Source organism: Phascolarctos cinereus, unplaced genomic scaffold, assembly GCF_003287225.1.
Source record: "Phascolarctos cinereus isolate Bilbo 61053 unplaced genomic scaffold, phaCin_HiC Scaffold_2;HRSCAF=192, whole genome shotgun sequence".
In the NCBI taxonomy this organism is placed as follows: Eukaryota; Metazoa; Chordata; class Mammalia; order Diprotodontia; family Phascolarctidae; genus Phascolarctos; species Phascolarctos cinereus.
Window position 1 is genome coordinate 372244474 of NW_027555625.1, and position 26670 is coordinate 372271143.

The 26670-nt window shown below is 44.0% G+C and overlaps 1 protein-coding gene across 1 annotated transcript in view; it reads left to right on the plus strand.

Annotated features, from left to right (window-relative positions):
- The window catches only part of PSD2 (pleckstrin and Sec7 domain containing 2), a 72853-nt gene that overhangs the window by 14844 nt on the left and 31339 nt on the right, over nucleotides 1–26670 (plus strand). The window contains 3 exon segments of the mRNA XM_021005119.2: nucleotides 5290–5835; nucleotides 21744–22229; nucleotides 23296–23490. Coding sequence (XP_020860778.1) covers nucleotides 5348–5835; nucleotides 21744–22229; nucleotides 23296–23490 — 1169 coding nt within the window. The 5' untranslated portion in view covers nucleotides 5290–5347.

Genomic DNA, 26670 nt, shown 5'->3' on the forward strand with positions numbered 1-26670 from the left:
TAGGAGCTGTTACTAAAAAGCAAAGCCCCTCTTTTGAGTCTTCCTACTTTATCTACTGCAGATGGACTAGAGTTGGGGCAGGGGGAAGGGAGGAAGAAGTGGAGAGAAGTGAAATGCCCCGCTTCCCAGACAAACACATAGGACACACTGACTTAAGTCATTCTCAATTGTCTAAAAACCAATCAGTATGTATGTGTGTCCCCGATTGGGAGTGTTCTGAGTCTCTCTTCAGGTGGCCTCACATAGCAGCAGTCTGGGACACATTGTCTGTAAATCCAGTTGTTGTGGATCAAATTGCTTTTAAAATTCATAGATAAAATTGAAACTCACTGCCTCGATTGTGCCCACATTCCAGAGCGGTCAGACCCATGTGTGGACAAACCATTGGGCTCATTCAGAAATCATATGACTTTGAGCAAGTCGAGTCCTTTCTCTGGCCCTTAGTCACCTCTTTAAAATGAGTGTTGGGGTAGATGATCTCTAAGAGCTTTCCCCCCATGACACTCTGTGATTCTTGGATCAAAAACTCCCTGCAATGAGCTGGTAGATGTTGGGAGGGTCCCTGTGCACTTGTTGGGGGAAGAAATTTTTTTTTTGAGCTGGGGTGGTTTGAATGGGGAACAAGAGTGGCTGATATTCTTTACTTCTATCATTATTTCCATTTGCAAGGCCCCTTGAAAGCTGAACTGTAAGGGGCTAAAATGATGCTAGAGCAGAGGTGTCAAACATGCCGCCGTTTTGCTGCCTGTTAACACTCCCCCCAAAAGATTAAAATGTAAGAAATATTTAACGAAATACATAAAAATACAATAGAACATAGACAATGTTACCATGTGATTTTCTAAGTCAGCCTTAAGGGATCCTTACGTATGGTTTGGTGGCTCCTATTTCTATTTGAGATTGACACCACTTCTTGAGTTCAGAGTCTTTCATGTGGATGCTAGGGCAGGCACAACTCCCTAGAGTAGGATAGGGCCTGTCTCTGCTGAATCTGTTCAGGACCTCGGACAGCTCTCTGCACAGCTGGGCTTCCCTACAAGAGCCAGGACAGCCAATTCTGCATTTGCTTTATGCAGGCCCGTTATCTTCATTGCAGTTTATACTGTAACCACTACTCTTCTTTGATTGTTTCCTCCTATAAAATAAGGGCTCAGTTGACATAATTTCTATCTGCATAAACTTACTCTAGAATACAGGCAGTGGTCCTTTGGAAGTGGGAAGGGAAGGAGGTTCTAGGTTACTAAATAATTACTTCTTTGACTCTTGGGGAAAGTGATTTGTAGAGAGGGTAAGATGAGAGTGAATTTTTACTTAATCTGGTATTTGGCAGCAATCTAAGAAGTAATGTTGTTCATCCCCAGGATGGAGTTGAGTGGGAAAGGGATGAGGATGTTGGGCAGCTTTGGTAGATCCTAGTAATAAAAATCTTTAAGATATTTGACCTTTTATTCTCCTTCATCCTCTCCTGCATCTGATCAGTTGTCACTTTTGCATCCACAACAGCTTTCACATCCCCTTCTCTCTACTCACACAGCCACTACCCTGTTCCGGGTCTTTATCACCTCTTATCTGGATTAGTGCTATAGACTCATACTTGCACTCTGAGTCTATCCTTTCTCCAATCCATCTGGACACAACTGCCAAAATAATCATCCTAATACACAGGTTTGATCATACCCTTGTTCTTGATCTCTTGCTCAAGGACCCTCAGTTGCTCCCTATTGCCTCTACAATTAAACACAAAGTTCTCATTTTGGCATTTAAAGCCCTTCAAAATTTGGTGCCAGCCAAATGCTTTTCCAGACTTATTTCATATGACTGACCTTCACACACTCTCTGTTCTAGTCAAACTGGCCTATTTACTGTTTCCTGAACTCAACAGTGTGTTTCTCACCTTGGTGCCTCTGCATAGGCTGTCACCCTCATGCCTGGAATGTGTTTTTTCCTCACCACCTCTCAGAATCATTAAGTTTCTTCGGGGTCAAAATCAGATACCACTTTCCAGGGAGAGCCTTTCCTGATCCCTCAAGTTGCTAGTGACAACTAGGTCGTGTAAGTGCTGGACCTGGAGACAAAAGGCCCTGAGTTCAAATCCAGCCTCAGACACTAGCTGTGTCAATTAACCTTTCTTTGCACCACTTCTTTCAACTGTAAAATGTGGATAATAACAGCACCTAACTCACAGAGTTTTTGTGAAGATCAAATGAGATAATATTTATAAAGCACTTAGCATAGCACCTGGCATGTAGTAAGTGCTTAATAAATGCTTTATTTTCCCTAAAATTATGTTTTATTCCTTGAGTACAGAAATTTTGTTTTGTTTTGTTTTCATATCTCTGGTATTCAGTACAATACCTTGTATGTGGTAGGTACTTAATGAATACTCATTGAACTCATATACCCTCATGTTATGGATGAAGAAACCGAAGTCCAGTAAAAGGGAAATGACTTGCCCAAGATCATACAAAACATGAGTAGCAGAACTGAGATATGAAACCAGCTCTTTTGACTCCAGATCTAGTGGATATTCCATTGTATCACAACTTTCTTGTCCTCTAGCAACTCAAGTTGGAGCTTTTTTAGAGGGCTTCATCGTTTAGTTTAGACGTTCTGAATCTTTTTTGTCTCATAGACCCCTTTATTGGCATTCCAGTGAAGCCTATAAATCACTTCTCAAATATGCGTGAAATAAAATATGTAGTGTTACAAAATAACTAGCTTGATGTTTTTTTTTAAAAAAAGCCAGTTTAAGAACCCTTGGTTTAATTTGAATAATTGTGAATTCCAAGGACTTCAGACACATTTAAATTTACATTTAAATGCAAATGTAAACCTTTCCCAATCCATTGGAAGTGATTTTGGTACCTTTCGGTTGCCCTTAGCACCTCACACCTGGACTACTGCAATTGCCTGCTGGTTGGTCTTCCTGCCACAAGACTTTCTCCATTCCAGTCCATCCTTCACTCATCTGACAAAGTGATCGTAATAAAGCGCAGGTCCAACCATGTCGTCCCTCACCCCCAACTCAATAAACTCAAGTGGATCCCTGTCACCTCTAGGATCAAATATAAAATCCTGGTTCATGTTTGAAACCCTTCATAATCTGACCTACTCCCTTTCCTCAACTATACAATATTGATAATAATAGCACATGCCTCTCAGGGTTGCTGTGAGACCTTTTAGTCTCACACTTTATCCCCCTCCACATTCTCTGCCATCCAGTGACATTGGCCTCCTCATTGTTCTTCAAACAAGACACTCCCTCTTCTGACTATGGGGGCATTTTCTTTCTTTTTCTTAGTTTCTTTCTTTCTTTCTTTCTTTCTTTCTTTCTTTCTTTCTTTCTTTCTTTCTTTCTTTCTTTCTTTCTTTCTTTCTTTCTTTCTTCCTTCCTTCCTTCCTTCCTTTCTTTCTTTCTTCCTTCCTTTCTTTCTTTTGAGGAAATTGGGGTTAAGTGACTTGCCCAGGGTCACACAGCTAGTGTCAAGTGTCTGAGGCCAGATTTGAACTCAAGTCCTCCTGACTCTGGGGCCAGTGCTCTATCCACTGTGCCATCCAGCTGCCCTCATTATGGGCATTTTCAACTGGATTTCTTCATGTTTAGAATGCTCTTCCTCCTTCTCTCCATCTCCTGGCTTCCTTGTCTTCCTTGAAGTCCTGGTGAAAATTTCCCCTTCTACAGGAAGCTTTTCCCCATCCCCTTATTTCTAATGACTTTCCTTTATTGATTATTTTCATTTTATCCTGACTATATCTTGTTTATAAATAATTGTTTTCATGTTGTCTCCCCCATTATACTGAAAGCTCCTTGAAAGTAGGAACTGTCTTTTGCCTTCTTTGTATCTTTTGCACTCAAGCTCAGTGTCTGTCACAAAGTAGGTGCTTAATAAATGTTTATAATATGACTGACTGTCACATTCTGTGATCTTTTATGGAAAGACCACTTACTGGCTAACTAATCTCTCTGATGCTTCCTGGGATATAAATTATGGAATGGACCTTGGTCTGATCTCTCATAGTTTTGTAAATTCTGTGAATTTTGGCTTCAGAACTCATGAAGTGCTTAGTGTCTGTCGCATACATTAAGCACTTAAAATATGCATCTTGGTATTACTGTTAGCTCCCCATGTGAGTTTTGTCTCCCCAAAGAGACTTGGAGCTCTTTGATGGCAGTGATTTGTCTTAAACTTTTTTATATCTCTCCTCCACATAGCACACAGTAAGTGCTTAATAAATACTTGTTGATTGAATGAACACAGCTAGTGGTTGGGGACTGAAAAAAAAGTATTTAGCTCAGGAGGACCTGAGTCACAAGTGGTCCAACCTCTTTCAGACTATCTTACTTGGAACTCTGGCTGCTTGTAGTGGTCAGCGTGGTCCAGAACAGGGCCAAGTTGAATGAATATTGGGCTGCAATGCTATTGTTTCTCTGACTCAGACTTATCTGGTCACTTTCCAGCATTCCATTTAAGTTGATAAGTCATTACTGAGCACCAACTATCTTTCCACCATAGAAAAGGAGATGATAAACTTCTGTCTTCAGTATTTCACAGAAATAAGACTTAAATGTGATACAATTAGAGAAGAAGATAATAGATTTAGAACTGGAAGTAACTTTAGAAGACATTTTGCCCAATTCCCTCATTTTATGTATGAAGAAAATGACAGAGAGGTTAAGTGATTCAGCTAGGGTTACACAGACAATAGTAGGCATCTGAAACAGGATTTGAACTCAGGTCTTCCTGATGCCAAGACTAGTTTTCTACTGAGAACAATGATGGAGAATAATGCAGTCCCTGAAGGGATGGCACAGCTATGAGAGATTCAGAAGGGGAGAGGTCAGTGAAGAGTGAAGTCACCAGAAAGCAATTATGGGAAAGGTGGACTTTGAAGGAAGTCTAGGATTTGAGTAGATAGTGGTGGGAAGAAGAACAAGGATAATATAGGTAAAGACCTTGAAGCCAGAATGAGAATACTATATATTTGTGTCAAAAGGTCCTGAAGGTGTTCTCTTTTCTGTTGAGCTCCAATCTTTAGGCAGATCCACCCCAAACCACCCCTACTCTTGAGGCATTGTCTAGATTCCAAAGATATCCTGGATTTTAGATTGTGTGCTTCCTCAGGGCAGGGCCCACACCTATGTCATTCTGTTTGCACAACATTGAATAAAGACTCTGATAATTGTGATGTATGAACTGGTAATACAGAGTCAGAATCTTAGTAGGGGAAGGGAACTCAGGGATTTTCAGGCTTCTCTTACATGGATCCTGCCTTTCTTTTTCCACCCAGGTAACGTTGAGCCCCAGGTTCTGCTGGGGCAGAGTTACTGGTGGAGCTGGCCACTACCATGGATTATGAACATCTCCCTCCATCACCATCAGTGGAAAGCAGTGTCTCCCACAGCCCAATCCTGGGACCTCAGCCCAGCAGAGAGCAGACCTTGAGAGAAGAGCCTACAAAAGATCAGCTTGCCCCTTCAGATGGAGCCAAAGGGGATGGGAGCTCAGGCACAGAGAATGTGGACTGCAGTGGGGACACTTGCCTGACTGAGCCTGTGGAGTACAGGAAAAGGACAGATACCCTAGCCTGTGGGGACAGTGCTGAGGGCAGGGATGGTGACCTCTGTGATTTGTCACTCATGAACAACATGTCCTTGGGGTTTGGGCCAGGTCAGGTGATGGACCTGGATGGTGCTGAAGCTCCCAACATGAGTGGACACAGTGACTGTTGGAGGGAAAGAGAACTTGAGAAAGGGGAGGCCCCTTACAAGAAGTCTGGCCTGGGATACCAGCAGCCACTGGGCAGCACTCCAGGGAGCCCTTGCCCTGAAGTCAGGTAAGGGGGCCTCTTTTCTCATAACATTACAAGTGTGGCCTAGATGTGTAGCACTGCCCTTGGAGTCAAGAGGATCTGGGGATTCTAGTTTCATCTTGTCACTACTTATCTGTGTGATTTAGGGCTAGTCCCATCACTTCTTTGGGCCTCAGTTTCCTTATCCATGAAGCAGAGGTAATAATCTCTGCCTTCTTAGGGAAGGACCAAATGAAAGCAGAGATGAGCAATTGCTTTAAAATTTAAAGTTCAGCAAACATTTATTATATATCTACTCTGTAGAATGCACCATGCTAGGCAAAGGAGATGAAAAGGTCAGAAAGCTGCCATCTCTGCCTTCCAAGAAGTCACAGACCAGAAGGGAATTGATGGCATATATTCAGCTCAATTCAACAAACATTTATTAGGTGCTTTCTATGTGCAAGCTACAAAACCAACAGCAAATAGTTCGTCTTCTTAAGGAACCTACATGCTACTATATGATGACACAGTATATACAAAATAAATGCTTAAGAAGGCAAGACAATGCCATACAGATATAAGGGATGGTGATGATGATGATACTGCTGCTGTAGCATTCCCCAGTGGATTTTGCTTAGGGCTTTATGTTGTTGCTAGGATTGATTTTGTTCAGCTGGAAACTGACTCTTCCTGGGAGGTAAGGGGACATGTTCCTATGGGACTACACAATTTACATTTTTCTTCTGGGAGTTGGAACAACATTGGCCTAAATCACTGGGAAACATCTCCTATGGCTCCATCCACAAATTCAGGGGCCAAGAATAGACAGAAATTCTATCATACTCTTAGAGTTTGGTAGGGTAGCAATTCTATCCATTTAATCGATTTATTAATTCAACTTCCATTTCCTGAGCATATTCTTTGTTCGGGAGCCTGGGCTAGGCACTCTAGGGGATACAAGATGAGCAGATTATGATCCCCACCCCAAGAAGCTTATGGTCTAGTATGGAGGCATAAGACATTTGTACCAGTAACTGATATAAGCTATGATGCAAAAAAGTACTACAAGAGAATTCACAAAGTATATACATACATACAAAGTAAAGTACTTATGGGGGTTCAGAGAAGGGAAGAAGGATGTCCTACTCTTCTAGTGTCTGTCTTTTGCCTCTTTTTGTATCCCCAGTGGCTTAACATCTCAGGGTCTCAGGTTCTTCATCTGTAAAATGGGTCTGTAGAATGAAGTGGTTGGAGTAGATAACTTCATGTTTAACTGGAGAAGAAAGACTCAGAGGGGATGTGATATTTCCTTTTAAGTATTTGAGTGGCCATCATGTGGAGGAAGAGCCAGATTTCCTCCTTTTGGCCCCAGAGAGCAAAGCCAAGACTGAAGTTATAAAGAGGCAGATTTAAGCTTGATGTTGGGAAAACCATCCTAACAATGAGAACTGACCAAAAGGCGAGTGGGCTGCCTAGGGAGGTGCTGGATTATTGTTCCATAGAGGTCTTCAAGCAGAGCCTTGATGACTGCTTGGTGGGAATGTAATCGTGGGCATTCCCTTTGGTAAGAAGTCGGACTAGATGGATGCTGAGTCCCCTTCCAACTCTCAGATTCTACACTCCTGTGCCCTTCATGCTCCTTCCAGCTCTGAATCCACCGTCCTATGATATACTTTCCCCCTTCTTTATTCTGCTCCACAGCACAAGGGTGAGCGAAAGGGTCTGATTTGCAAGTGTGCAATGCCTTTTTAATGCTGTAAGGGAGTGTAGTGAAGTGGAGTGACAGATGTGAATGAATGAATGCATCTAACAAATGAGTGAAAAGTCACCATTAAGCACCAAACACTGTACTAAGTTATGAGGATACAGATACAAAAAGTGAGACAGTCTCTGCCTTCAAGGAGCTCATATTATTAAGAGGAGATATCACATACAGGGGAGTGGACAAGGGACAAGGGAAGATGAGTGGAGCCAGAGGGGAGTTGACTGATTAACCTTTCCAGAATATTATTGATTTGGTTAGAATTCCTAGTATAAGAGGTGACAAGCTGGGCATGTGGGGGAGGGAAGGAGAGATATGCAGCAGGGTGGGTGGCAGGAAGATGGCTAAGATGAATGGCTTGATGGGATGTGAAATGTAATCTGGGGCTGAACAGATAGAGTGGGCTAGTAGAGTTTGCCACATTCATTCTCTATCACAGCTTAGTTCTGGGGCAGGTGTCCCAAAGATGAATCAATGAAGTTCCTCAGGGCACGGTCTCCAAAGATCTGGTGTCCAGAGGGTGAGATGGCAGAGTGGATGATAAGATGATGGCCAGGGTGGACCCTTGCAAGGGCTGTGGATTAGGAGACAGAGAGCTTAGGTTCCAATTCTGGCTCCTCTACTTACCTTCCATATGACCGTGGATAAGTTACTTAACTTTGCTGTCCCTCAGTTGCTTCACTTGTAAAATTACAAGGTTGAACTAGAGAGCTCCTAAGGTCCCTTCTAGCTTCCAATTCATTACTGTAAGATCCCTTCCTCAGAACTTTATTCTTCCTCAAGTTGGCATTGATATCTGGGTTCCACCCCCTCCTCTCATCTCCTAGGAATTATGTAGCCTCAGTTTCTCCAGGCTAGTATCATATTTGAATCCTCACCTATAGGTATGGCAGAGTCTAGATTTCAACAAATCAATCACTCAACATTTATTAAGCATCTACTGTGTGCCAGGCACTATGCTAAGTGATAAAGATAAAAAAAAAAAGCAAAAGACAGTCCTTACCCTCAAGGAACTTACAATCAAGTGGTAGAGACAACATGCAAACAAATATATACAAAGCAAGCTATATACAGGTTAAATAGGAAATAATTAACATATATAATAAATAATAATAAAATAATTATATTAAATAATTAACGCTAGAATTAAGAGGGGTTAGGGAAGACCTCCTGTAGAAGGTGAGATTTTGGTTGGGACTTAAAAGAAGCCAGGGCCATCAGTAGTTGGAGCAGAGGAAAGAGAGCACTCCAGACATGAGGGATAGCCAGAGAAAGAGATGAAAGATGGATTTTTTGGTTTTGTTTTGGGAAACAGGCCAGGAGGCTAGTGTCACTGGATCAAAGAGTAAGTATAGTGGAGTAAGGTGTAAGAAAGACTGGAAAGTTAGGAGGACGATAGGCTATGAAAGGTTTTGAATGCTAAACAGAGCATTTCGTATTAGATTCTGGAGGCAATGGGACCCCCTGCAGCTTACTGAGTAGAAGGATGACATGGTCAAACATGTGCTTTAGGAAAATCACTATAGCTGAGTGGAGGATAGATTGGAGTGCAGCAGACTATTGGAACAGTTCAAATGTGAGGTGATAAAAACATGCTAAGTGGTGGCAATGTCAAAGGAGAGAAGGGGGCATATTGGAGAGATGTTGCAAAGGAGAAATTGACAGGTCTTGGCAATAGCTTGGGTATGAGGGGTATGTGAGAGGTAGTGAGGAGTCCAGGATGACTCCTGGGTTGTGAGCTTGAGAGACTGGGAGGATGGTACTGCCCTCTATAGTGATAGGGAGGCAAGAGGTGACTAGGGTTTAGGGGGAAAGATAATAAGTTTGGCTCCAGAGAAAGAAAATAGAAAGCAGATAGGACAGGGAAGTGTTTCAGGACGGTGTAAAGAGTAGCTGTCACCTCGGGAAATGCCAACCAGTGCTGTAGTAAGTTTTTCAACTTGGTGGAAAGGTCTGATTTCCTTCAGCTGAATCTCTGGGGAGATGTGCAGGCACATTTGCTTTTCATTTGTAGCAGGACTTGGAAGCATCCTGGAATTTTCTGCGTGGTCAAGGCTGGTGAAGTGCAAGCTCTGGGAAGAACCAGGCCTCCTAAGAGAGGTCCTTATAGTGAAGGGCTAGAATCAAAATCTAGACTTCTGGGGTTGACCGGGGAAAAGGACTTGTGGAAGCACTAGACAGTTTCATAATGAGTATGTATCTAGTACTTTTAAATGCATTGTTATATTCCTTTCCCTCATTGCTAGCCCCTAAAGGGGGAGGGGAGAAATGCTGATTACACAAAAGATTCTCACAAATGGTGAATATTAAGTAAATCTACACATTCAAACAAGACAGCAAACAGAAATTAGAGAAGTTCTACAGATTAAAATATACCAGAAAATACATGAGAATGAATGGATGAATTCTTTTGATGGGAATCAGCTTGAACCAAGAGAAGGAGATCCTGATGTTATCTGAGGGGAAAGTCTCTCTCCAGTTTCTAGGGAGGCACTCCGGAGATCAGGGACATGCCGAAGAGCTGGCTTCCCCTATGTATCTTCAGCTTCTAAAGTCTATCCCTCTCTTCCTTCCTGTAATAAAGAAAGTCTGGAACCATGTTATTTCTCTTGAAGAATGTGTCTCCAAAGCTGTGGAGCTAACGTCACTCTCCGTGCTGGTCTGCAGTGTTGTGTCTGCATTTTCCTCACCAATTAGGAGGCAAGTCACATAAGCAGCAGCACACAAAATGCCCCAAGCTTGGCTGGAAACCTGAGTTACAGGTATTTCATCTGAGCTTCACAATAACCCTTGAGACAGAGAGAACAGGAATATTATCCACTTTTCAGGTGGGAAAGCTAGAAATCTCAGTGAATAGTAGGGTCTGGTTTAGAACTCAGATCTCCTGACTTTCAGTCTAGTGATCTTTCTAGCACACATTCGACCACTGTGTGTAAGAATCAACTGCCCTCCCTGGCTCCTCCCTTCTGCCCTCCCTACTTATTCCCATTCTAGCACCTTAACTTATATTTTTGGATGTCATATCCAGGCAAAGTTCCTAAGGATTTGTAGTAAATTTCCTTTCTGAGACAGATAGATGGGTGCTTGGAAGTGCCTCTAGTTGCTTTTTTCCTTTTGGGTTAGGGTTGCTCCACATAGTGAAGCCTGAATGTTCATTTGGAAACCTCACAAAAAGTGGGATTTTCAGAGGTCAGCTAGTTCATCTCTCTGTCTCTAGTCAGATAGGAATCTCTCAAGTTCTCCCAGAAAGAATGCTCTTCAAGTTCCCTTGGCTAGTCCATGCTGAGTTTTCACTGTCAGGAAAGTCTACCTGGGTAATTTTCTTGATGAAGTTCCAACCCTTTCCTCTTTTCCTCAAATCAGAAGTAGAGAGATTGCTGGCAGTGCTCATCCCCATGCACAATGACACCTCGAGGCTCTCATTGGCAGAGTCCATTGACCATTATCAATGAGTATAATTTTTTTTTTGCCTTTTCCAACCTTATTTTTACCGAGCAAGATCTCATGTCTGTGATGAATGGGGCTTCTTGGGCAGCGGGAGTGACCTCCTCCTGTCCCCTGACTGCCTGATGTTGTCCTTGTATAAACACCTTCCTCCCAAATGTACACCTCAAGAGCAGGGCCAAGACAAAGCATGGAGGGAGGTTAAAGAAAACCAGACCATATGGGAGAAACTGCAGAGAGGTTGTGGAGATGGTATCAGCAGGGGATGCATGTCAGTGAATGATGTGGCTACATGGCATGCGTGTGTCTGGACATGCTCGTGTACCTACATGTATGTTCTTTCAGGTACATATGTGTTATGAACACGTGTGAATGGACCTGCCTGGGTATATGTGTGTATGGGTACAGAGAGACAGGGTGTTCTAGTAGACACAGTAGTGGACTCAGAGTCAGGAAGACTGGAGTTTGAGTTCTGCCTTTGACACTAGCTGTGTGACCATAGGCAAGTCACTTAACCTCTCTGAGCCTCAACTTTCCTCATCTGTCAAATGGAGATAATAGTACTTATTGTGCTTGTGGGGCTTAAATGAGAAAAACTTGTAAAGTGCTTTGCAAACCTTAAAAGTGCCATGTAAATGATAAATATTATTACCACGTGATTATGAGTTCTGGGAAAAGAATGACGAAGAGACTGAGGGTTTGAGAGTAGAACCCAAAACATGGGCATCACCATTTGAATGCATCGGCCCCTCCACTGACCCTCTGGGTCTAAAAATAGCCATAGTTATTTGGAGACTAATTCTAATTCTCTGCCTTTAAATGACAGACTGGGTAATTAATTCCCTAGTCTCTGCCCCTTTCAGGCGGTGATGGGAATGGCAGGGAAATTTCAGAGCAGGAGATTTAAGAGATTGGCATTGGGGAGAGAGAGGGGATTGAAATCACTGCTTCAGAGAAAAGGAAGGAAGCAAGGAGAGGAGCAGGGAGGGGCTTGTCACTAGATCTCCACTTCTGACCCTGGGAATCCTCCTTACTGCTCCATTAGCTCCAAAAGCCCTTCGGTGGAAAAGGGTCAGGAGATGGCATCTGTCCTTTGAGGAGCAGATGATGACGGGCAACAGAGAATAGCCCAGTGGTAACTAACCATGCAGGCACAGACCAGTCACAGAGGACAAGGCCTAGTTATCCCTATCATCAAACAAGGACAGTACAAGGAGCTCCAGCAAGGGACAATTTAGGTCAAGAGGGAGGGGAGGCTTGAAGCGGGCGGGTGTTGGGTGCTGTGTGGGTTGTGTGGAAGCTCCTGCCTCATAGAGACTGCTGGAGCGAAGTCTGCGCCAGGTTCTCTTCTTCCCCAGGGCCCCACAGCCAGGTGGAAGGCAATGGTCAAAAGAGAATATTTGCATCTAATCTACATTCTACTTGCATGCAGCAACATAACACCGAGCTTTCCTCCCAGAGCAAGTTTTAATCGAAAATTTCATTCCTGCTGCCCACATGGTGGTCATGTCTGGATGTTTCTCTTATCCGTCCTTTTGCTCCTTATTGTCCTAAATCCGGGGTCCCCTTGGGAGCAGGGATGGGGGGGGACGACCCATGGGTAGTGCTGGCAGGATTGGGAAGTCAGTGAAGTTGTCATTGCTGCTCATGCTTTACTGGTCTGCTCTTTACCTACCCCTCTCCCCTTCTTTCAGGGACTCTGTTAGTTCTCCCCTCTAAACCTGGGCTCAGGAAAAGGTTAGTATCACCTACTTTCTCCTTTCCTACTGACTTCTACAATGGAAACCTGACCTTTCAAGGCTTTAGTCCAGGGTTGGGGAACCTGCTTCGAGGTGACATGTGACCCTCTCAGTCCTCAAGTTCAGCCCACTGCACTTGAGGACCTAAAGGGCCATACGTGGCCTCAAGGCTGAAGGTTCCCCATCTCTGCTTTAGTCCCTGGTAAAGGAACCTCAAGTAACAGGAAACAGAATCTTTTGGGGCTGGACCATTCTCGGTGGCCCCAAAGTCAAACTGGGAGCTGGCCACCATTCTCTTGAGTAAGGTGGGGTCTGATCAAGGAAGGACTCAATAAATACTTGTTGACTAATTAATTGATTGATTAGAGAATGCATTTATCTTTAAGGCCTCCTCTTTCTTCCTGGACCATCATAATTAAATCAGTCTTCAAATTGTGTAGATTCAGTTTCTGAAATCTTTCTCCGAGCCTGCCACGTCCAATCCCACAGCTCTGCTTTACCTTTTCCATTTTCACTTCCAGCCTCTAATTAAAAGCCTCGTTACTTTTCTATAAGAAAAAAAAAGTTGAGTGACATAATTTGTTTTTACCTTGTTTTGTGTAACAAAGAACATCCGCTAGACTCTGCTGAACTCTCACGAGTCCCTGCTGCTGCAAAGGTGGGGAACCTGTGGCCTTGAGACCACATGTGGCCCTCTAGGTCCTCAAGTTCAGTCCTTTGAATGAGTCCAAGTTTTACAGAACAGATCCTTTTATTAGGGGGATTTGTTCTGTGAAGTTTGGATCCAGTCAAAGGGCCGTACTTGAGGACCTACAGGGCCACATGTGGCCTCGAGGCACTCCCGTGTGTCTCCCCCAGTAAGATGTAAGCTCTTAGAGGGCTGGGACTATTGGTTTGCTTGTTTTTGCTTTTCTTTGTAGCACAGTGCCTGGCACATAATTATCTTTTAATTCACTGTTGAGCGATGGATTAACTGTATCCAGTGGGCTGGGGGGAAGGGCCCTTAGAACTCACTCCGGCCTAGTCCTACCTGTTGGCAGAGTTCATAAGATCTTGGATTCAGAGTTGGCCAGACCCTCTGAGTTCATCTTGTTGGGCCCTCTCTTTTTATAGGTAAGGAAACTAAGGCCCAGAGAGGGAAAGCAGAAAGTGCCTTACCCAGCTACCCATAGGTGGTAAATGATAAAGCCAAGAGTTCAAGTGGAACAAATCTCTTTGATTCCCAGGGGGGATCCTGGAGAAAGGAACGAGGTACACCACCCAGATGTTGCTTCATATTACCAGAAAAAGTGCTGTTCCATTCTCTGATTCCTAAGAACCACTGAGGAAGAGTCAATGGAGCAGGTATAAGGAGGGGCTGGAGGTGAGAGGCTCCCAGATGGGCAGACACTTCTCTTCCTACCATCATCTCCCCTAGGAGAATGAGTGATGGGGATGGTAGAATGTAAGTCCTCTGAGGACTTTGTATCCTTCCTCAATATTCTTTTCTCTCTAGGCTTGAGACCCCACTACGTTCTCCTGGTTCTTTGCCTACCTATCTGACTGCTCTTTCTCAATCTTCTTTGCTGGATCCTCTATCCAGTTCATGCTTCTTAACTGTGGATATCCTCTAGGGCTTTGTCCTGAGCCTTCTCCTCTTCCCCTTCTACACTATTTTGCTTGGTTGATCTCGTCAGCTCCGTGGATTCAACTATCATCTCTATGCAATGATTCTCAGATCCAACCTCTCTCCTGACCTCCAGTCTTGTATCTCCAAATGTCTATTACATATCTCAAACTGGATATCTCAGACATCTTAAACTCAACATGCCCCAAACTGAATTCATGATCTCTCCCCCCAAATCTTCCCCCTTTCCGAACTTTTCTATGTAGCAGTGACTACTCTGGCCCCCATTTCCTGAGGTCCAGGTATGTTCCATTTCACCTTTTCCGCAGAGTTCTCTGATACTCTTAAGGAGGTTGGGAGGATGTCCTCTCATATCTGTCATTGGCTCAAGCTACCATAGTTTGTGTTCCCTCCATTTAGGGACCATGGCCCCCAGTTCCCTTTAACCACTTAACAGATGAGCTTTTGTAAAGGAATATTTACTTCAAAAGAATAGTAAAAACAAACATCATCCCTTAACACCTGGGGGAATAATTCTTGCCCCTACATCCTTCTCGATCTTCGGGGAGGGAGGGGGCATTAGGTTCACAGATCATCTCAATTCCAGTATGGCATAGTCTTACTGAGTTCCAGGGCCCAAAGCTCCCATGGGCTTGTGTCCTGATCACACTCTGACTCTAGCTTGTCTGGCTTCTTAGGGCCTCTCTGCTGGTCTGGCAACAACATTTGACCTGGAACCCTGGCTCCAAGATCACCATGGCTCAAGCTCCTGAGTCTGGGGACTTCTCTCCTTGCACCTAGAACTGAACAGGCCAAATGAAACAGAACAAAATCCCAAGCTAGAAAGCATGAGGGCAAGGGGAAGGCTGCCCTTTCCCCACCTAGCTTAGTGAATGGTGTCCATGTCACGGGTGAACAAAACCTTCATTCACCCTTGCAAGTCACCGGAAAGAAAGCTCGTTCCTCTGTCAGGTAGATTTCAAGATGTAACCATGTCTGGCAATGCAGCCAATGGAAAGAGGCTGCTCCCACTCCTGGGGCAGGGGTACAAAAAATGTCTTCTTCTAGAAGCAGGTCTCTGGTGTCTCCCACCTTGAGAGCCTCCGTCTTAGGTGATCTGAGCCTTCCCGGTTACACCTTTTACTGTGGAGAATACCACCATCCTCCCAGTCAAATAGGCAGGAATCCTAGGTTTCATCCTTGACCATTTCCTCTTACTCCCTAATATCCAATCTGTTGCCAAGTCTTATCTACTCTAGATTCATAATATCTCTAATGTATTCCCCGCTTCTCTCCTCTGACACTGCCACCATCGTGATGCAAGACCTTGTAACTTCATACTTGGACTATTGCATTGACTAGCTTGCTGCTCTTCTGTTCCTTAAATCTTTCCCTATTCCAGCCCATCCCCCACTCAGTGGTCAAATTGATCTTAAAAATACAGGTCTAACCATACTACCTGCCCATTCAGTACTTCAGTCTCCCTATCATCTCCAGAATAAAATATAAAGCATATGAAGTATAAAATCCTCTATTTGGCATTTAAAGCCTTTCATAACCTGGCCCCCTATTGCCTTTCCAGACTTTTAACATTTTATCTCTCCACTCCTATGTACTCTGCAATCCAATGACATTGAACAATGTTCCTTGAACAAGGCACTCTATCTCCATCTCCCAGCTCCAGGCATTTTCACTCTTCATGATCACTTCTGCCTCTTGTCTCTCCTGGCTTCTTTCAAATTCCGGATAAAATACCACCTAAAAGAAGCCCTTCCCCATTCCCATTCATGCTAGAGCCTCCGCTCTGAGATTATCTTCAATTTATCCTGTATATGCCTTGTTGCGTATTGTCTCCTCCTACATTATAAGCTCCTTGAGGGCAGGTACTATTTTTGCCTTTCTTTTCATCCTCAGAATTTAACACAATGTCTGACATATTGTAGGAGATTAATAAATGGGTGCCACTTGACTTGAGTCTTCCAACCCACCCATTCCAACCCTGCCCCACTTTGACACCCTGTGGAGGAGGTCTGGGCTAAGGCACAGTGTTCCTTTACAGGGCTCATAACAGAAGCATCTCCCAGCCAGACTTGTTCACGCAGACATCTTCTGGTCCCTCAGCAGCCTCAGAAGCTCATCTGGTTCTTGCTCTCAGCAATGGCTCTGCTGCACTGGGCCTGGGTTTGCTGTTCATAAGATTATAGATTGAGAATTGGAAGAGACCTTAGAACTCACCTAGGCCTGTATTTAAAGTCGGTATTAATAGAAAAGGATATTAATAAATTAGTTGATTAGTAAGGCCAAAGAACTTGGCCAAAGTCACAATGGTAAATATTAAAAAGCAGAGCTGGGATTCAAACTGAGGTCCTCTGTCTTTCTTTTACATATCTGGGATCTGGGAGTCAGGTTGCAGCTGAGCAAGGCAGGAAATGCTCCAGAGTTCTCAGGCCTGAGTCTGAGTTCAAATTCTCCTTCTCTCCCCTGCCCTCCCAGGGATCCCTCATTGGAGGCTCAAGGATCTAGCGCTGAGAGGGCCCTCAGAGTTCCTGTAATCCAGCACTTAAACTGTGGGTTGTGACCCCATATGGGGGCATGAAAAATTTGCCAAAAGTAAAAGGTTTCTAAACATGCAATGACCAAAGATTAATTAAAAGTCAAATGGGTAACAAATTGGAGGTATTTCTGGCAACACTTGCCTATGTTGCATCACACAACTTCACTGCAGCCTTGGTTGTGAACGCAAAAGCGTGCTTGCACTGCACATGCCCTCAGGCCAAGGAACGCTGCTGAAATGTGTAAAGGGGTCTCCAGCAGAAAAAGTTTAAGAAGCCTGGTGTAACGTTCTCATTTTACAGATGAGAGAAGAGTAAGAAGTAACTTGCTCAAGGATATTGAAGTGGGTGGGATTTGAACCTCTGACTCCAGAGCAGGGTACTCTTTTCACTTGTCTCCTTGGAGGAAGATGGAAGGAGGGAGACATAGTCAGTATCTCAGAGCAGGAGGATTCCTGCCAGAAATGACGTGTGGAAATGCTTTGTTATCTTATTCCTCTGGGGGCAGGAAAACATCATGGGAGGCAGGGACATCATGGCCCTGGGATGGGATGATGGATCAATCAAAGGCTAGGTCCACACCCCTCCCCTGCAATTCCCCAGAATGGCCAAGCTTAAACCTTCTGTGTACCTAATAAAGCAAACAAATGGCTTATTCTTTTTTAAATTTTTTATTTATTTTTTATTTTGGTGAGGCAATTGGGGTTAAGTGACTTGCTCAGAGGCACACAGCTAGTGAGTATTATGTGTTTGAGGCTCGATTTGAACTCAGGTCCTCCTGACTCCAGGGCAGGTACTCTATCCACTGCATCCCGTAGCTGCCCTATAAATGGCTTATTCTAAGCTTAACAATCATCAATAAAAGCAAATAATCAAATACAAAACCAGGAAAAAAATCATGCCTCAAAAAATAAATTCTGTCATTTATAGCCTTTTTTTTTTTTAAAGAGTGGCAGTGTGGTAGAGAATTTGCCTGAAGACCTGGGTTCTAATCCTACCTCTGACATATATTGACTGTGTGACCATAGACAAGTCATTTAATTTAGGATGCTGACTGTTCCTGCCCTATATCAACTAAATCACAGGACTAGTCCCCATCCTTAAAAAAAAAAGTGTTTGTTAATTTCAATATCTTTTTGGCATTTATTTTTTAAAAAAATTTTTATTGATATATTTTTATATTACATTTACTGATTCTCCACCCCACTCCTTCTTTGTGGGAAGTCTCTTATAACAAAATAAAATAATTATGCAAAATTAACAATATAATGATCCTATTTTAAAGTGCATGCAACATGCCACATAGGTAGCACTTACCTCTATTTTTCATTTTCTTTCCCCCTCCACTTAATAGCATTTTATCTTTTCCAATTACATGTAAAGATAGTGTTCAACATTCATTTTTATAAGATTTCGAGCTCCAAATTTTTCTTCCCCCCTCCTTCTCTCTCCGCCCCCCCCAAGGCAGCAAACAATCTAATATAGGTTATACATATACAATCATGTTAAACATATTTCCACATTAGTCATGTTGTAAAAGAAGAATCAGAACAAAAGGGAAAACCACAAGAATGAAAACCCACAAAAAAACCCACAAAAAAGTTAAAATAATATGCTTCAATCTGCATTCAGTCTCCATAGTTCTTTCTCTGGATGTGGATAGCATTTTCCATCAGGAGTCTTTTGGAATTGTCTTAGGTCATATTGCTGAGAACAGCTAAGTCTGTCATAGCTGATCATCACGCAATGTTGCTATTACTGTGTTCAATGTTCTCCTGGTTCTGCTCACTTCACTCAGGATCAGTGCACGTAAGTGTCAGAAATCTATTTTCTCTCTCTCTCCCACACCCCACTCCACTGGGGGGACAAAAGACAAAAGAAAAACAAATCCATTGTAATAAATATGCATTAGCAAGCAACACAAATTCCCTCATTGGTGTTTACTTTTTAACTCTTAAAAATTCTTTACGTTTTGGTGGTGCCGCTGGTTGAGAGGTAGTGTGATATAACGAATAGGGAGCTGGCCTTGGTGTCTGGGAAAACTGGGTTTAAGTCATACCTCTGACACATACTAGCTGTGAGATCCTTGGCAAATGTCTCAGAGCTCCTGGCAACTGGATTAAGTTACAGAGAGGTTGCCATCTGCACCAGAGGGGGCGAAGGTTCCTTACCAAGCTATTTCTACACCTAAGAAAACAGGTCTGGGCCAAAAGAAAAACCATTATCATTGTTATGAATATTACTATAATTAGATGACTAATAACGCTAAAGTCAGTCTGCATACTGCTTGCATTCTGCCTTCTTTATTTTATGGCATTTAGTACCTCTTCCTATATCTCACTGTATTATTCATATTCTGTGGTGTGTTTTCCAGTGGGGGAGCAGGGAGTGGGGTGGGGGTAGGGCTGGGCTTTGGCTATGGCTGGGCTTTGAGCCAGACATATGAATTTGTTTGTAAATACTGTAGTCCATTACCCATCTGAAAACTGCAAATAGCATTGTGGCAAGCTTGCCTGGGCTCAGATTCTCTCCATCTCTCCTCCTTCTGCTTTGTTTCTTTTTGCCTTTTCCCTTGTGTTTCTGCTACTCTTTATCCCTGTCAGGCACTGTCTTTGACCAAGCCTTAACTTGGCCCATCAAGGAGTGGGAAGAGTGGGACAGGGAAGAAATGGATGGAAGGGGCCTCCCTTCTCTGAGATGAGCTTCTTGCTCAGAATCTTTGGGAGAGGGCTAGGTGGGGCATCAGGATAGGTTGGATTTGTCTCTGAGAGAGGGGTCTTGGTATGGAAGGAGTCTGATGTCATGGCCATTGTGGGACAACCGAGGCTTGACTATCGATGATTAAAAATATTTTATTTTCAGTGAACAAAATTTGTTTCCTTTCCCCATTCCATCTTTCACTGAAAAGAAAGAAGGAAAAATGAAATTCTTGTAAATGTGTTTATAGTTGAACAGAACAAATGCCTGACTGGTTATGTCCAAAAACCACGTCTCATTCTGCTCCCTGGGTCCATCACCTCTAAGTCATTGACTATTGATGACTGCAGATCTTCTCTCCTTTCCACCTTGAAAAGCACTGTGCTGTTAACTTATCTTTTTTTGTTCCTTCCATGTGATTTTATTTGTTGCAGGGAACTCCTGGTGTGGAAACCCCCTCCACCAATGCAAATCAGCAAACTTGTCTGGTCTCAGAGTTTCCTGGGGAATTGAGAAATTCAATGACTTGCTGTGGCCACGTGGCTAGTAAAGGTCTGAGATATGACTTGCACCCCGGCTCTTCCTGCATCCAAGATTGCCGACCTCTCTATCCACCACCCAGGCTTGCTTTTGCCTCTCAGTCTCTCAGGCTGTAGTTGTCTGTGTATAATGTAGCCACCCTAATAGGCTGTGATTTCCATGAAAGCAGGGACTACGTCTTTGTTTATCTCTGTGTCCCTGGGCTTTAGGTGATGCTGAAGAAGACATAATTACTGCCTTCAGAGATTTTAGGGTTTAGGTAGGAAGATGACATCTATCCACACATGAATGAAGAATAATTAAATGCTTAACTGTCATATAGCCTGAAAGTACTGGGAGGAGTTCATTGAGGGGTTAGATTAGTCTAGACTTCTGTGATCAAAGAAGGATGTAAAACTTGATTTGGGTTTTGAAAGGTGAGTAGGATTTAGATGAATATAGGAGAAGGGAGCACATATCAGCTTGTGGGTTGGTGGGCAGAACTGTCTTACTACTAGCTAACATTTATATAGTGCTTGGTGTGTGCAAGGCACTGTACTGAGCACTTTACAATTATTAACTCATTTGATGCTCACAACAACCCTGGAAGGTGGGTGCTTTACTCACTTTACAGTTGAGGAAACCAGGGAAAGCAGAGGCTAAGTGACTTACTCAGGGTTGTATAGCTAATGTGTGTGATGCTGGATTTGAACTCAGGTCTTCCTGATTACAGACCTGGTGCCATACCTTCTATACCACTAGCAGAAAGTACCTGCAGGAGAATAATAGAAAATAAGGTTGGATCAGCATGGAGGGGTCATATTATGGAGGACCTTGAATGACAGTAGTGTAGGAGACAAGAGGGAGCTATTACAGGTTTTAGAGCAAAGGAGTGACATCATATAAGAAGAAACTAAAGAAGATTATTCTGGCATTGGTGTACAGGATGAGAACGATGGGAAGGGAAAAAATAAAGGTAGGGAAGAAGTTGTTGTAATAGTCTAGGAATGAGGAGATGAAGTCTGGACAAACGCAGTGACTGGGCATGGAACAGGGCTGAATTAAAGACACATTTGGAATGATATATTGGCAGGACTTGGTTGCTAGCTAAATATAAATAGTAATGGAAAGAGAAGTCAAGAGATGACTCCAAGGTTTTGATAGACATGGGTGGAGGAGGCAAGGTAGTGCTGTAAGAATCAAGATAGAGGGTTTAAAAAATTAATTGGTATCTTTTGTTTTTACATCACCTTCATTTCTGAAAGTTCTCTCCCTCCACATCCAATGAACCATGCCTTGTAACAAAAAAAGGAAAGATTTTAAAAAGTAATTCAACAAAACTAACTACCCGATCAACTGAGTCTGACAGTGCTTCCAGAATTCCACACCCATAGTCCCCCACCTCTGCAAAGAACTGCACTTTTGTATGATTAAGGGAGAATTTTGAGAAAGGAGTGATCGATGGTGTCAAATATAGCAAAGAAATCATGGCAAGTATAGAGAAGACCATCAGAGAACAAGTATCATTAAAGGGCAGGAAGGAGGGGTGGTGAAGGCCAAGGTCCTCTCCCATGCTGTCCTACTTTCATGGAGTTGGGAAGGGTCTAACCTCAGTCCTTTGTGTCTTGCAGGCTGTTTGAGGAGCCAGAGGCCAGTGAGTGCCAGGAGGATGCAGAGTCATTCCCCTATAAGGACATCCGGGATGGTTTTAGCTCTACTTTTGAAAAGATTGTGGAGTCGGAGCTGATGAAAGGGACTTACTACAGCAGCCTGGACTCCTTGGACGTGCTGAGCCTCACTGATGAGACCGACAGCTGTGTCAGCTTGGAGGTGCCCCTCACCCCACTCATTCAACAGCGAGTCAAGGAGAGCCCAGAGCCGACTGAGGTCCGGCCAGAGGACAGGGATGGGCAAGACGGGGCCGAGGCAGGGTTGGTAGATGGGGACTTTGGCAGTCCCCTGAGACACTCCATTACCAGCAGCCGATCAGAAAATGTCCTGAGCCGACTCTCTCTGAAGGTTGTTCCCAATGGCTACCATGCTCCCACCACCCAGGACACAGAAGAAGAGGAAGAGGAGGAGGAAGATGACACAACCAAACTAATTAATTCTGTCAGGTGAGGCAGAAGAGACCACACACCACCTCACCACCCTTGGGCGCTAGTTGGCACCTCAGTATTCGTGAAATTAATCCTCTTTGGCCATAGGCAATTAAGGCCCAAGAGCAAAGTCTTGGATTACTTCCCACTGATTTGCTCTGTGATCCTGGGCAGCTATCTTGACCGTTCTGGGTCTTGGTTTTCCTTATTGGACCTGTGGCAAAGAAAGCCAGAAGACAGGGGTTCAATCTTACTGCACCACTGCAGGCTTTCTGAGGGGATGTGGCAGGCGTGGGAATGATGTTGGACTGGGTCTATTGCTCCTAGGAGGTATGTGAAATTTCAGGGACACAGCTGAGTCCCTTGCTGTCCTTGAGGATGTGGGGAAGGAGAACAGGGCAGGACAAAAATAAGGCCCCGTCTTTGAGGGAGGGAAGTTCTAACTACACGCAGAATCCAATACTGCATGCAGGGCTCTCAAGCCCCTTCCAAACCATGTTCTGTAGAAATGTCAAATCCTCAGTCTTTCCTTTATTAAATGCTGCTAGGTTGGCAAAGTCTGTAGGGTATTCCAGGTAACAAGATGCTCCCAAGGTCATTTTGCTTCCTTGCTTCCAGAAATGACTTTTCTTCCTACCCCTCAACTATCCTCCCAACTGCTGAGGGTCCATTTGGTTCTCAAAGATCTTCAGAGAAAGGGCCCTATATTTAGAGGCAGAGGGCTTAAGTCTGAACCTCAGCTCCAGTGCTTGCTACCTATATGACCTTACACAGGCCACTTCATTTTTTCTGGCCTCCATTTTCCTTACCTTTAATATTAAATGATCGGTCCATGATCCCTTCCAGTTCTATAAAGGTCTCTGATCCCATGAGCTTCCATGATAGGAGAAGGGAGAACTATCTAGTGGTCTTGACAATTTTACCCAAGGTCTTATTCTTCCATTGAAGTTTCAGTTCATTTTTTTTGGTTCTGCTCCACAAATGTTATTTTAAAGGTCTGTTCCCAAGCTTCAACCCTTCTCAACCCTTTTGAGACAACTCCATACCCTTGGCTATACTTATATTGCTCTTATTTCTACCCCAGTGACCCAAGCTTGAAGGATGCATTGTCAGACTCTGATTCTGACCTGGGCAGCATGGAGCAGCTGGACCATGGGAGTACTGACACATTGGCCAATGGATGCCAGGCAGTCAATGAGGCAGCTAAGAGGTTAGCCCGGCGCCTCTATCACCTGGAGGGTTTCAAGCGCTGTGACATCGCCCGCCAACTCAGTAAGAAGTGAGTGCCCCCTCCTTTGCTCCTTCCCATCTCTAATGCTTACTATCTCTATGACCTTGGGCACTTAAACTTCCTTGGGTCTCAGTTTCCTTGAACTAGTTGGCTTCTAATAGCCTTTCTAGCTCAAGGTCTATTCCAATGCCCTTTCCTCCAGCCTACTACGGCAGACATTCCTTTCCTCCTTCTTGCCATTGTTTATTGAGAAGAGCACTGGCGGCAGCTAGGTGGCACCAGCCCTGGATTCAGGAGGACCTGAGTTCAAATCCGGCCTCAGACACATAACACTTACCAGCTGTATGACCTTGGGCAAGTCACCATTGTCTAGCCAAAAAAAAAAAGAGCACTAGATTTGGAGTAAGCTACCACCTGGGTTCTAGTTCACACTCTGCTACAAAGACACCATGGGGAATTTTGGCAAGTTACTTCCCATCTAAAGGCCACAGTTTACTTATCTGTTAAATGGAAGTAATGATATTTGCCCCACCTACCTCATAGGATCACAGATCATCAGAGCCAAGAGAATCTTCCGTAGAGGAAGTGACTTGTACAAGGTTACTCCTGACTCTTAATTCTGGGCCTCTGACATTTTTGGATTGAGTATCAGGATGGTTGGGAGTCCGATGAAATAAGTCAGTCAATATGTCTTTATTAAGCTCCTACTGTGTGCCAGATACTGCTCTAAGCACTGGGGGTGCAAAGAAAGTCAAAAGATACTCCCTGTCTTCAAGGAGTTTACAATCTAGTGAACATGCAAACAACAATGTACAGACAAGAAATATACAGGATAAATTGAAGATAATCAATAGAGGCAGACATTAAAGGGGATTAAGAAAGGCTTCTCAGGGGCAAGTAGGTGGTTCAGTGGATAGAGCACCGGGCCTGGAGTCTGGAGGACCTGAGTTCAGATGCAGCCTTAGGCCAGACACTTGACACTTACTGGCTGTGTGACCCTGGGCAAGTCACTTAACCCCAATTGCCTAAAAAAACCCCCCAAAAACAAAAAACCAAAAAACCCCCCCAAACCCTAAGCAAACCAAGAAAGGCTTCTTGGGGCGGGGGGGGGGTCACTAGGTGGTGCAGTGGATAGAGCACCTACCCTGGAGTTGGGAGGAGGACCTGAGTTCAAATCTGGCCTCAGACACATAATACACACTAGCTGTGTGACCCAGGGCAAGTCACTTAATCCCAATTGACTCACTGAAAAAAAAAAGAAAAGGAAAAAAAAGAAAGGCTTCTCATAGAAGATCGGGTTTTAGCTGGAACTTGAAGGAAGGCAGGGGAGACAGGAGGCAGAGATAAGGAAGGAAAGTGTTTTACCACTGGGGGAAAAAACAATGAAAATGCCCAGAGTCTAGAGATGAAGTGTCTTGTCCTCAGAACAGCAGGGAGGTCAGTGTCACTAGACGGTAGAGTAACTGGAGTGGGGGAAGGTATAAAAAGACTGGGAAAGAGAAGAGGGGGCTGGGTTGTGAAGGGCTTTGAATGCCAGAGGATTTTACAGGAGGTAATAGGCAGTCACTGTAACCTACTGAATTCTAGAGTGACATAGTCTTTACTTGAGGGTATTTTAGGGTGATTAATTTGACAATTGAGTAGAGGGACTGAGGCAGGTGGCCCACTCACAGACTATTGCAATGGTCCAGGTGTGAGGTGATGAGGATTTATATCAGGGTGGTGGTAGTGCTCGAGGAGATAAAGGGACATATATGAAAGAATATTATTAAAGGTGGCAGCAGCAGACTTTGGTAACAGATTGGATGGGGAGAGGAGGTGAGAAAGTGAGGTGTCAAGGATGACACCCATATTCCCAGCCTGACTGCCTAGGAGGATGGTGATGCCCGGGCCAGTAATAGGGAAGATTTTGGGGAAAAGAGAATGAGTTCAGTTTTAGACATGCTGAGTTTAAGATGACTACAGGAATTCCATTTTGAGATATCTAATAGGTGGTTAGAGATATGAGTTTTGGGGTTAGGGCTGGATAAGTCAATCTAAGAATCGTTAGCATAGATAAATGAATCCTGGGAGTTGATGAGATCACCAAGGTAAATAGTATAGAGCAGGGGTGGGGAAGAAGAAGAGGACCCAGGAGAGAGCTCTGTGGGACACTCACCATTAGCAAATGTGATCTGGATGGAAATCTAGTAAAGAAGCCTGAGAAGGAACCGTCAGACAGGTAGAACGGGAACCAGGATTGAAGAGTGTCATGGAAACCTAGAGAGAACAAGCAGAACAGGGCGATCAGTCAGCATTGTCCAGGGATGTGAATGAACTTGAGGAAGGTTCAAGCCTTCCCTTCAGAAAGCTGCCATTATCAGAGTGGCTGGGGCCCAGCACACTTTGTAAGAGACAGAAAGTTTGTGTTGGACACAGGTCCTGACTTGGGGAACTTTTAGTCTAGGGACCATGGGAGTTTAGAATAATAATGGGGCACATTCCACTGACCTCAAATGATTCTATTTCTTCTCTCCTCACCCTCCTCCCCGGATGATGTCCTTGTTCCTGCCGGTGTCCTAAATAGGTTTCCTTGCTGAGCTGTACAGGGCCATTGCTGCTGCCCCGGGGGGGGGGGGGCAGGAGTGTTTAGGAATGAGGGTAAAGGCGGTGGGGATAGACTGCTCTCAGTTGCCCTGAACCAGGCTGGAGATTTCCAAGTGCAGTGGTCATTCTCCTCTCTGTAGGTAGGTGAAGGCAGGCAGGTAAGGACAAGGCAATACCCCTGTGAGTCAATCAGGCTGGAATGTTGTGGGTTTCTCTTAAGGTTCAAGATGAAGTTCATTTTGTTTGTCTAGTCAGTCATTCACCATGGACTGAGACCTGAGCACCTAGGTAATGCATTGGATAGAGAGCTGGGCAGGGAGTCAGGAAGACCTGAGTTCAAATTCTGCCTCAGACACTTATTAGCTGTGTGATGGTGGGTAAGTCACTTAATCTCTCAGTTGAAATTTCCTCATCTGTAAAATGAAGGAGCTGGACACAATGGCCTTTAAGGTCCCTTCCAGCTTTATACCCATGATTCTAAGATCATTTTTACCAGCTCCTGTGCCTAGAATGCTCTTTTCCTTTGTCTCCACCTCCTGCCATCCCCAGCTTCCTTCAAATCCCAGCTAAAATTCCATCTTCTACAATAAGCCATTCCCAATCCCTCTTAATTCTAGTGCCATCTCTCTGTTGATTATTTCC